This window comes from Diospyros lotus, unplaced genomic scaffold (assembly GCF_014633365.1).
Source record: "Diospyros lotus cultivar Yz01 unplaced genomic scaffold, ASM1463336v1 superscaf1, whole genome shotgun sequence".
Classification (NCBI taxonomy): Eukaryota; Viridiplantae; Streptophyta; class Magnoliopsida; order Ericales; family Ebenaceae; genus Diospyros; species Diospyros lotus.
In genome coordinates this window covers 740,753-751,541 of record NW_026267104.1, presented here as the reverse complement: position 1 = coordinate 751,541, position 10,789 = coordinate 740,753, and the positions used below count along the sequence as shown (strand labels likewise).

General features: G+C 37.7%; 2 protein-coding genes across 3 annotated transcripts; both read right to left on the bottom strand.

Moving 5' to 3' along the window:
* Positions 1–790: 790 nt before the first annotated feature.
* On the bottom strand, positions 791–1,606 carry LOC127793045 (non-specific lipid-transfer protein 2-like). The gene has a single exon (XM_052323812.1). The coding sequence runs from the start codon at positions 1,527–1,529 to the stop codon at positions 1,245–1,247; it is 285 nt and encodes a 94-aa protein (XP_052179772.1). The 5' UTR covers positions 1,530–1,606; the 3' UTR covers positions 791–1,244.
* Positions 1,607–3,294: 1,688 nt separating this feature from the next.
* Positions 3,295–10,789, bottom strand: LOC127792774 (L-Ala-D/L-amino acid epimerase). 2 transcript variants are annotated; one of them, XM_052323350.1, is made up of 7 exons: positions 10,027–10,788; positions 6,351–6,461; positions 5,928–6,144; positions 5,391–5,724; positions 5,057–5,118; positions 4,881–4,953; positions 3,295–3,716 (listed from the first exon to the last, which is right to left on the bottom strand). In XM_052323350.1, coding segments are annotated over exons 1-7 (1,254 nt in total). In that variant the 5' UTR covers positions 10,483–10,788; the 3' UTR covers positions 3,295–3,715. The 2 variants fall into 2 exon arrangements, with proteins under 2 accessions (XP_052179310.1, XP_052179309.1); XM_052323349.1 differs by lacking the exon at positions 3,295–3,716 and having other exon boundaries at positions 4,877–4,953; positions 10,027–10,789.

Genomic DNA, 10,789 nt, shown 5'->3' with positions numbered 1-10,789 from the left:
TTTATAACAATTTAATTTATATTTTTAATTATTAATCAAAATATATAAATATAATAAAAGTAATAAATAATATAATGGGAATAACTTGTTTTGAAGTTATACAAAGAGGGGTAAAATTGGAAATAAAATAAATAAAATTGGTGTTGAGTGAATAGTATAACACCATTTAACACTTAATTTAGTGATTGAAAATTGTGCCCAACATCAAAATAGTGTATTCGTTAGAGAGCTCTTCGGCGCCAAATTAAAGTTGGCGTTGAAAATTGTGTATTCTTTGAAATTGCTCTTAGAGTTTATCTTTATTTGTCGTGGAATTATCAAAAATTTTTATGAATATTATTTGTAAAAGTTTGTTTTTGTTTGTTGGTATGGATTAAACTAAAAAAATTATGATTAAAACTGAAATCAAACCGAAATTAAATGATTTGATTATAGTTTTTAATTTTTAAAATTAATGAGTAATGATTTGATTTTGATTTTAGTAATTTAAGTTTGATTTGGTTATACTTTTATAGCAAAGATGGAAACGAAAGAGAAGTATTGACAACTCTAATTTTCAGCTTGGACCTTCTCTAAGTTGTAGCTTTCTTGGGCTAGGCCGCTAGGGCTTCATTATGCCATAACCCACTTCCAATTCCTTTAAAGGGCAAGGGACAAGTGTGGGTGTATCTGGCGACTGCCGTGCCAGTGCCAGTGCCAGTGCCGGTGCCATTAAGTGGGTCGATTTACTTGCATTCAAGACAGTTAATGTAGTGAAGAAAAGAGAGAAAATTGTTCTAAAACTGAAGCATACTTCACTCATCTATAACCCCAATTCAATACCCAATTGGTTACCCCCCAATTCAGTACATAATTGTTCATGTATATATGACATAATATAATAGTTGAAAGCTCTCTGTTTCGATCTGTTTGCAATAAGGCTTCGGCTGTCTCAATTTCATATACCATTTGAGGGTCTGGGAACAATAAATCTGGCAACTTCTTTAGCAATTTCATAGTAACATCGAGAGAGTAACTGGCCCGATCTGTTCTTACAAAGGTCAAGAAATTTTGAGAGAAACATGACACCGATTTCATCATCTCCTCCATTATAAATAGCACAATCGCTGGTACAGAACAGAACAGAACACCAGATTTAGGGTTACAGGCTGAATAATATATATTATTTTGCACAACTAGATATATATGAGAGAGAGAGAGAGAGAGAGATGGTGATATATAGATATAGATACATGGGCATGTATCTAACACCTGGGGAAGGGAACCCTACAGATCTTGGACACTTTCTTGCTATTGGGAGAGTTGACGAACTTCCTGAGAGTAGGGTTCTTGACGTACTGGCAAAGGCAGGACTTTTGCAGCTTGACCTTGGTGCAGCAGAGCTGCGTCGGGGGCGCAGGGGACGTCATGGCGTTCACGCAGGGGCTCAGCTCCACTGGGTTGCATGTCACCGCCATGCCCACCTCCGCTTCGTAGCCCAACACCAAGACCACCATTGAAACCACTGCAACAATGGCCGTTGCCTTCATCTTCTCAAACTCTTCTCGTCTCCTCTCTCAGTCTCAGTAATGATGGCCAACGCTCTGACGATGATGGGTTCTCACCATCTCCTGCATCTCAATTTATAGACTATTTCCTTGCCGTGGAATTTAATTTAGGCTCTGAAATTAAAATTCTAAATTTCTAGATTTTGTAAACATATTTTAATCAAAGGGGTTTTATAATTAAGTTGGGTCGTGAGATGACTCATGTGCCTCATGATGGATGGGAGGCAAAGATGGATGGATGGATCGTATGATGATGATCCACACAAATCTCCATCATCATCCGCCGCCCATTAACATATGTTTTCTCACACCCTTCCGATTTACAAGCGTGCAGCGTGCAACCATGGGCCCCCCCACTGCTGCTACTGCTCCCTCTTGCCTCGCCTTTAAGCCTTTTGGTCATGGGCGTGACACCAACTTTTGCAACTGTACATGCATGCATGCATACATACATATATATATATATATATGTGAAGCATCTGTACTGTTAGTGCAATATCAATGATGGACGATCATGGTTTTTACTCGTAATTATGGCTCTCGTGATGTATATATAGTTTAGAGAAAATCGTTCCGCGATCTACGCTTAAAATTTTGTAAAGGCAAGACCTTAATTTCTTTTTCTTTTTTTTTTAATTTTACATGAAAAGTATGTCAATCTCTTAAATTTTAAATTTTACTTATTACATATTTAACTTTTATAATTTATATTTATAAATTATCTTATTATTTAATCGATGTTAAACGTGTAATAAATATACCATTAAACACATAAAAATAAAATAATAAAACACCAAACTTAGTGATGGAATATTTCAAATTCACTAATAGATAAGTTATGGACTATTGGTCAAAATAAAAAGAATGAAAAATGATAGGTCGATCACGAGTCATTGGTCAAATAAAGGAAATCGTCACTCACGAGTCGTTGATCGAATAAAGAAGAAGTGTAGGTCAGTTGCCACTCATGGGTCCACAAAGAAGGTAATTATTTTTTAAAAGTTCATTCCGAATGTGTATAAATTATGACCACATCCAAATTTATCAAGAACACAAATCAAAGAAAAATATTGCTGTCCAAAATTAATCATGTAAAACTCGAATATTTGGGTTATAAAAAAAAAAGTCAAGATTAATTGAGATGACAATAACCAACCAAAAATTTGGTTATTCTATTTAGATCGATGGGAGACGAGCAAACATGATACTCAAAGAAAGGGAAAAGCAGTAGAAATGATCTCTTCAATCAGTTTTCTTCTTTTCTTTCTTTCTTCTATTTTTCTTCTTTTTAACTCATATTATGTGTAATTTATGTATTATTTTAAATCAATGAATATAAATTATAAAAATTAAGTATTAGTTAATCAGATTTAAAGTTCTGATAAGCGTTTGACGCGTGTGTGATCATTTAAAGATCAGATTCATGATAAACTCCACTACACAGTTTTTACACTTCACCAACCCACCCACCAACAACTGTCGACAAATATGGGAAAATTCCGGGCATTAGATGAAGACACTTTCCCAAGAAAGTGGCACCCCCAAGAAAATAAAGGGAAAACCATTTTCCAATCATTCAAATAGTGTGCTGTACTTGTCGGCTAATGAAACAGAAAGTAAAACCTATTCATACAATATAGCAATGAGATAACCACCACCGTTTCATGAAGTTCCATCACAGAAAATAGCAATAAAATTCAAAAAACAGAACACACCAGCAAAAGCAATGGCAGCATGGAGACATACATCACTTAGTAACAGAGGCTTAGAGATGTCAAACTGCACGGGGTGGCTCCCAGGATTGTGCACAGTATGGGTCGGCCCGCCCGCTTGACAAGTCTAAGCAAATGAAGTCCTTGACCATAATGAAAAATGCAATTTACCAACATAATATGTCTGAATAATAAGCTGGGTGAACTACTTGCCTGAAGGCCTTCACAACAGGTCACAATACTCGCAAAAACAAATCTGTTCTTCAAGTACACAACCACGGTACAAATTATTGAACATACAATTACATCTAATTTCTTCTGCTAGCCTCTCTGACCCCCGATTTCTTCATTTGACAGTCATGGGTCTCTTCTTGAAGAAGGATATTCCACAAGCAATAGGATCTTCGAAGTTGCATGATCACTTGCACGTTCAAAAACAGCAAATGTGCTGCCCCTTCTGCAGATTATTACAAGTATATCATCAATGGACATGCAAAAGAAACACCGAATGCTGACACATTTTCGAGTAACTGCAAATTCTATGTAGCAGCTTGCTTGATCTAACAAGCATGCATATTTCATAGAACAAAGGATCTTGAATCTTTCACAGGAGAATCAAATGTCGGTCTGGATCTTAACATTGTCCAAGTAACAAAAATAATCATATTGGCAAGCATAAAATTATTTTGATGTGAAAACATATTGGATATGTGAAAATGTGAACAAAAAAATCTCCCACTAGTTGCTAGGGCTGCTGCACCAACCAGACTGGTGGATGGAGATGCTAACCATCATAAAGACATTTCAATGTAAAAATGTTATTGGCAAGGAAACGGTAAGCAGAATTTTTGAGGGGGTGTGCCTATGGAGGGCATCACAAGTGAAGTTTTCATGTGTTAAGCCTAGTTGTGTAATATATTTCATTAATGACACGTAATGTATCAGATGATCATGTTTTATGGGCTTTAGCAGCCAAGATTAGTTGGATTGATTGGGTTGCCATTTGGATTCATGGATATTCTATAGCCCAAATTGATCCATGGCTACCAAGTATTCTTCAGTCACATTTAAATTTTCCTTTGTATGTGTGGGTAAGATGTAATAGCTTCACAATAATAGTTTTAGATGTTGAGATTGGTGCCCCAACAGTAGTCATGAGATTCAAATGAGTAACTGGTAGCTAAATCTGAAAAAACTTTAAACTCCACCCACAAGAATAATAATGATGCATTATTAACATGAAATGCCTATGAGTAAAGAGTGGATATTTATATAAATAGATTTTTCTACCATACAATAACTAACAAAGATGTAAAGAATATCCATTTTACACTATAATATTAGTATAAAAGACAAAGTTACCCATACCGTTAACAATTTAAAATTTTAGATGAGTGGATGATCAACAAATTCAACATGTATCAGAGCAGGAACAACATATAACTGCATGAGCTTGGTACGCTTGTAGAAAATAGTCCGGCCACATATGAAGGTGACTTTCAAATAAAAATATTAATATATAAAATTTATCCGTGTCTCTAACAATGAAGCTTTTGGATTAGTCAGATCAAATTCCACAAAGTAAATTAAAAGTTGACAATTAACCATTTTAAAAACTTACCAGGCAATATTATTCCAGTGAAGGAAGCCACCGTGGCCTCTGGCATTTGTGAACTTGTATACTGGACCAGAAGCTGCCATAGGAAGTATTAAGGTTCATCATGCAATCCACAATAATCAAAGAACACACAAGATCAAACCATTTGCAAAACAATTCCAAAGTGAGGCTGAGGATACCTTCATAACCTCCAACCACTGGATCTTCCGATAGCAAAAGGGGTGTGTCTAGGTCAATAAATCTGTACATAGAATTAAAATAGTTGAATAATGTCAAACAGGTGAACCTGTCTGGCAGTGGCAGAAACAACATAGGGGGGGATGACAACATAAAATTAAGCCAAGTAGTCACTAACAGTTATTCCTGAAAGGAAGTAGTTAACAAAATTCATTGGGTTTATCCCTCAAAATTTTGATTTTTTCTTAATTAGAAAATGATTTATACGCAGGTAACCATCAATGGATGAGCATGCTCAAAAAGGCAATTTGCTACTGAAAAAAGACTGATGATCACCTGAAACACCCAAGGCCAGCAGCAAGATGACCGGCAAAACCCATGGCCAGTCTAGTCTCAACCATACCACCAATCATCAAATTCAACCCTGATGCCCTAGCCACTTCAATAATTTCAAGAGCTCCAATAACCCCAACCTTGGCAAGCTTAATGTTAATGACATCTGCAAGATTTTCTTTGATTATTTTCTTGACATCAACTAAACTTCGACAACTTTCATCAGCAGCAACAGCTATGCCATACTTGTCTTTTGCAATGTGATAGACACGACCAAGACCTTCCCAATCATCTCTGTGAACTGGTTGTTCAAAGAGAATTGGAGTAACCTTCATGTCTGCAAGAAACTAATAGTTTAATGATCTCCACTTATCAGATAAATAAGGGCTCAATTCTGAAATGTATAAAGATAAAAATGAGAGTAGAGAGAGAGAGCGCATATTAAGATGTCTTAGCAAATGGCAGTCTACTTATCTTTAACATCATCTCTTAATAATAAGATATGCATACCAAATGTCTAAATATTCTAATATTATTCACCATGCAGTCTTTCGAGAACTTGAATAGCTTTGTCAGACGTGTATCCCTCATTAGCATCCAAAATAAACATGCAATCGGGATAAGCCATGCGTATGGCTTGCAGCACTTCTATATCTCCATTCAGATTCTTGCCAACCTTAAGCTTCAAGGTCCTGAAACCTTGTTTGCGATATTTTGAAGCCAATTCAGCAGCTTCAGGTGGGGAAACAATAGGAATCTACAAGTAACACAGCAAAGATTAATGGAGTAGGTCTCACATTTTGCTAGTTAATTTTGTAATTTTATATTTCCTAGCATCAATAAAAATGGTTGCTACCATTACTATCGATGTTGCTTAAGACAAGGAAGAAGGGAAATAAAAAATTGCAGTGGTCACTGGGAACTGGAACAATAGATTAAGAACTACTTGGGAAGGAACTGAACTGTTATATCAGTGGTTATGGTATTTGAAGCTCCACCAAATAGTCTCCACAAAGGTATGCCGATGCTGTTAGCCACTGCATCAATCAATGCCATCTCAACTCCCGCCCTGACCTTCAATTTGCATACAGAACTTAATCAGAAAAAAGAAGCCTCTACATCATGTTAACTTATTAACATGACAAGAGAAACAGTATGAACTGAAAAGAAAAATATGGGCTGGTAGATATATTTTGAAATATGTTATTCCATCTGATTATGCAGTTTTTGGCAATTCATGAATTAATCCTGTCAATCGGAGTAGCAGTGAGAACAAAAAGTCCACAGCTTATGAGCAAAAAGTCCACAAATAGATAAATCAACAAGCACAGATTGACAAAATCCAAGAAAGATCGTGGCAGTTTACTAATTAATACGGCACTTTATTCAAAACAAAATAGGGTACGGGATTGCAACCGGAAAAAACACTAAATTTCACTCTCACAGCCCACTGCACCTGCTCAACATACCCGGAAAAAAAAAACATCACCTTCTAAATTTGATTGTACTCGCTAAAACAGATCAATTTCACTCAGAAAATGGTCAATGCCCTCCAACGTTAGAAAAAAAATTCAAGTAATTAGATATGTGTCCCGTTAGGGTACTATTCATGTAACACCCCGCTCTCCCAGAAGGGCGTTACGTAACGTAAGATTCCGGGAATATTTTTTTTTCCAATCAACGGAAACTCAACACAAATCGTTCCCCGAAGATCCCGTTACACCTTCTCAGTATATCAACTATGAACTATCAATAAACTAAGACAGGTACATCATCTCAAATGCGGAAGCTAGATCGAAACCTCAATAAATCATAACCGAACCCACTTTATTTATAACATAAAGTCGAACCAATATTTACATAACGTCATCAAAATTAATAACATAATTGAAAACAACATAAAATAAACTATCCACTAATCGCGGTCACTCCTCGGCAATTCTCATTCCCTTCGCACCGCTGTCTTCACCTGGAACGTTTGAATATTCCAGGGACATAGTCCATATTAGATGATGAATCATCTAAGTGAGAGTTCAAAAACACGATTTCATGAATGTATGCAAGACATGAAATAAATCAACAAATCCCGATAAGCCCTAGCCCAAAAGAATCCCACAACGCTTAACCCTACCACGGGAAAAGAGCAATCTCTCTAAAAACAATGCCACCATACCGACACATCGACACGACGCGATTCTAGCTTAAGAGAGACAAGTCAACGCATCTCTCCAACATCTCGGGAACAATCGTTACCAACTCCTAGCCTAGGAGGGTCACATCAACGCAGGAACCTGACTCACTACATTTATGTCGGAGATTATGTTCCCACTCCAAACATCCAGGAACCACTACACAATCCCAACTCAAATCCCATATGGACCACCTAGTCATCCTAGTGCAACTTCCCTGACCATACGGCCCGGCACAGAAACCAAGGCGGCTATCCCGGCGTGCACACCAGCACAAGATACCCCTATATATTATTCCGGCAACACCCTTGGAGAATTACGGCTACACTATCCAAACAACATTTTAGGCTGACATTCTATATGAACAACACAATGTAACATATAAAACATATCACAGGTCTATGCATCATATAAACAACAATTTATAGAATGCAATGCACAAGTACAAAATGTTTAGGGACGAACCTCCCTCATAAAAATCAACCGTCACCGGTTACCGTTTGCATGCAACAAAACCATTGCATGACATCAGAACACATTTAAATATAACAAATACCAAGTTTTTAAGATAGGAACACTCACAAGTCAAAACCAACTTTTGAGATAGAACCACTCACAACAAAATCAAGTTTAAAGTAGGAACACCCATAAGTTTAAACCAAGTTTTTCGATATAACGCTCACATTAAATGTAATTCAGAATGTCCCGAAATTTGCCCAACGTCAACTCTGGTATCAAGCTTTTAAATGCTAAGTTTCGAGCCCCAACACATTCCTCGAGTTTCAAATAAATTTCTAAAATCTTCCAAACTTTCTATTATTTTTCTTCCTCTCTTTTCTCTCATTCTTCTCCTCCCTGCGCCTTCACCTCCTTGCACCCAAATGCCTATTTATGCTCAACTTGTGCTTGGCCTCAAAAGCATATATATAAATATTATATATAATACTTCCTATCCTACCACTCATATATCCATTTTATAATTGCATCATCTTTAGCCAAAGAGCTCCTTGGCCTTCACGCAGACTTTCCCCACATAAATATATATATTATAATGTTCATCTCTTACTATATTAAAGGAATCTCTGCAACTTGGCCACCATTCTTATCTATACATATAATAATTACATTATATACATATTATATCTTTCTTGGAGCTTGGCGTTCACACACACTTCACTTACACTTCACACACATAAATAGATATATTATATTCTGGAACTTGGTCTTTACCCATTCCCTTGTATATTATATATGTATATATATATTTATGGTAGATTCTTGCCCACCACGCACACACTCACAGACTCACTCTCATATATATATATATATATAATTTCGATAATATATTATGCATAATATATAATTTATTAAAATCATTATAAATTTCTCAATTAAATTATTAATCCTGCATTGCAATTATAATTATATTCTCAAATATTAATTTTATTTAGATTAAAATACCAAAATTCCAATTTTAATACCTCTAAATTACTCGATAAAGACAATTTTGCCCTCCGGGCCCTCACAGGACCCTTGTTTCATCTCGAAACTATTTTAGGGTTGATCCTAACGCAAAACTGGAGCTTCCTCAGGGTTCCGTTGACTTTCTGGAAGTCCCCTACGACGATTCGATTTTTTAACCTGATTCACAGCTGTACCGAAAATTATTCCTGATTCAACTTCTTTTGATGCCTAAAATCATAACTCAAATCACTCGTCGATACTATTTCATTTTCCTTAAATATCTAGGGTCTGGAGTACTCCTTTCGGTTGATTTGGTCTCTTAAAACTGTGTTAATGTACCCTATAGTCTTATTCTTTCGAAAATTTCATTTATACCCTTCATAAAATGCGATTTATAACCTCAATAATTTCTCGGTATTACAATTCCAACAGCCCCACCCAGAACTCCAACTAGGTTCCTTCTCCACACCACCAGCAACATTTCATTACTGTCAAGTCAGGTCTAGTACAAGCTCCCCGTGTTCATCTTCTATCCCCCTAGATCAAGCACATCAATGGACCTTAAGGATTGATAAGTTTCACCATATATATATGTATATAAATTACACTAACCCTAGCAGATTTGAAAATCCCTGCTAGAATTACACTTAGCTCTGCACAAGTAGAACATGTCAACCTTCCAGTCACAAAGGAGCAACTAAGAAAATCAAGAGCTCATAACACTCATGGAAAAACCAATCGACAGAACAAAACACTCAAAAGCACCCAGAAAACCAGTAAGCGTAAAATTCTCTAAATTTTAAGGCAATTAACGTGATGAAAGGGGCGATGCTAGTGCACGAGGCTCCCGCTTTGCGGGGGTTGAGTGAGGATCATATGTGTACACATACTTCCCTCACTTTTTCGCAAAAAGACTATCTCTACAACCCGAACACAAAAAAGGAAATCAAAAGCTCGACCAAATAAAAAATCCTTGAATAACTCACAGAAGCAAATTCATGGCCAGGAAGAATCCCACCAATCTCCCCCAAAACAGAGCCCAAAGTCATGGCCGGACTCCGCTTCAGACACTCACAGGCCTCCGCTGCCTTCGCCAGCGCCACCGGCTGATCCTCAGCCGTCACGGAGGGCAGGATCGGCGCTTCTCCCCACCCCACACAGCCATTTCTCAACTCAATCCGAATCGCCACGTTCTCCACCTTCTCAAGCCTCGACGACGCAATCGTGAACGGCGCCATCAGCGGAACGTCCAGCGGCCTCCCTTCCGCTCCCTGAACGTCAACCGTGAACGTCTCCATCAGATTCTTGAACCCGAAGCCGGTGGTGGTCGCAGCCGCCGGCATCGCCGCCGCCATCCTGACTCTGCTGGTGGGCGCGGAAACCCTGAAAGTGGGAAAATGAGAGCTAGAGGGGGACAACAGAGAGAACCCATTTGGACCCATTTGGCTCGGATTGTATATTCGCCGGTTGGGGGTTTTCTGGGGGGCTTTTGATTGGGTTCAGGGAGAGACAGAAGATGAAGCGAAGAACTGCCATTGTTAATTCGCTCTTCAGTTGGCTTTTGTTCGTCCGATCAGAGCAGCGGACTGTCCAGAGGAGGCTGCTTATTTAATTCGGACTCGCATATAAAAAAACCCTTCTTGTCTGGCTATGGTTTCGGATTCTTCTTTGATTCGCCAGCAGGTTCTATCTCGGCAGAAACAGCAACCACCTCCACCATTGGGGCCTCCTGTCCTGTCCTCTTAGACT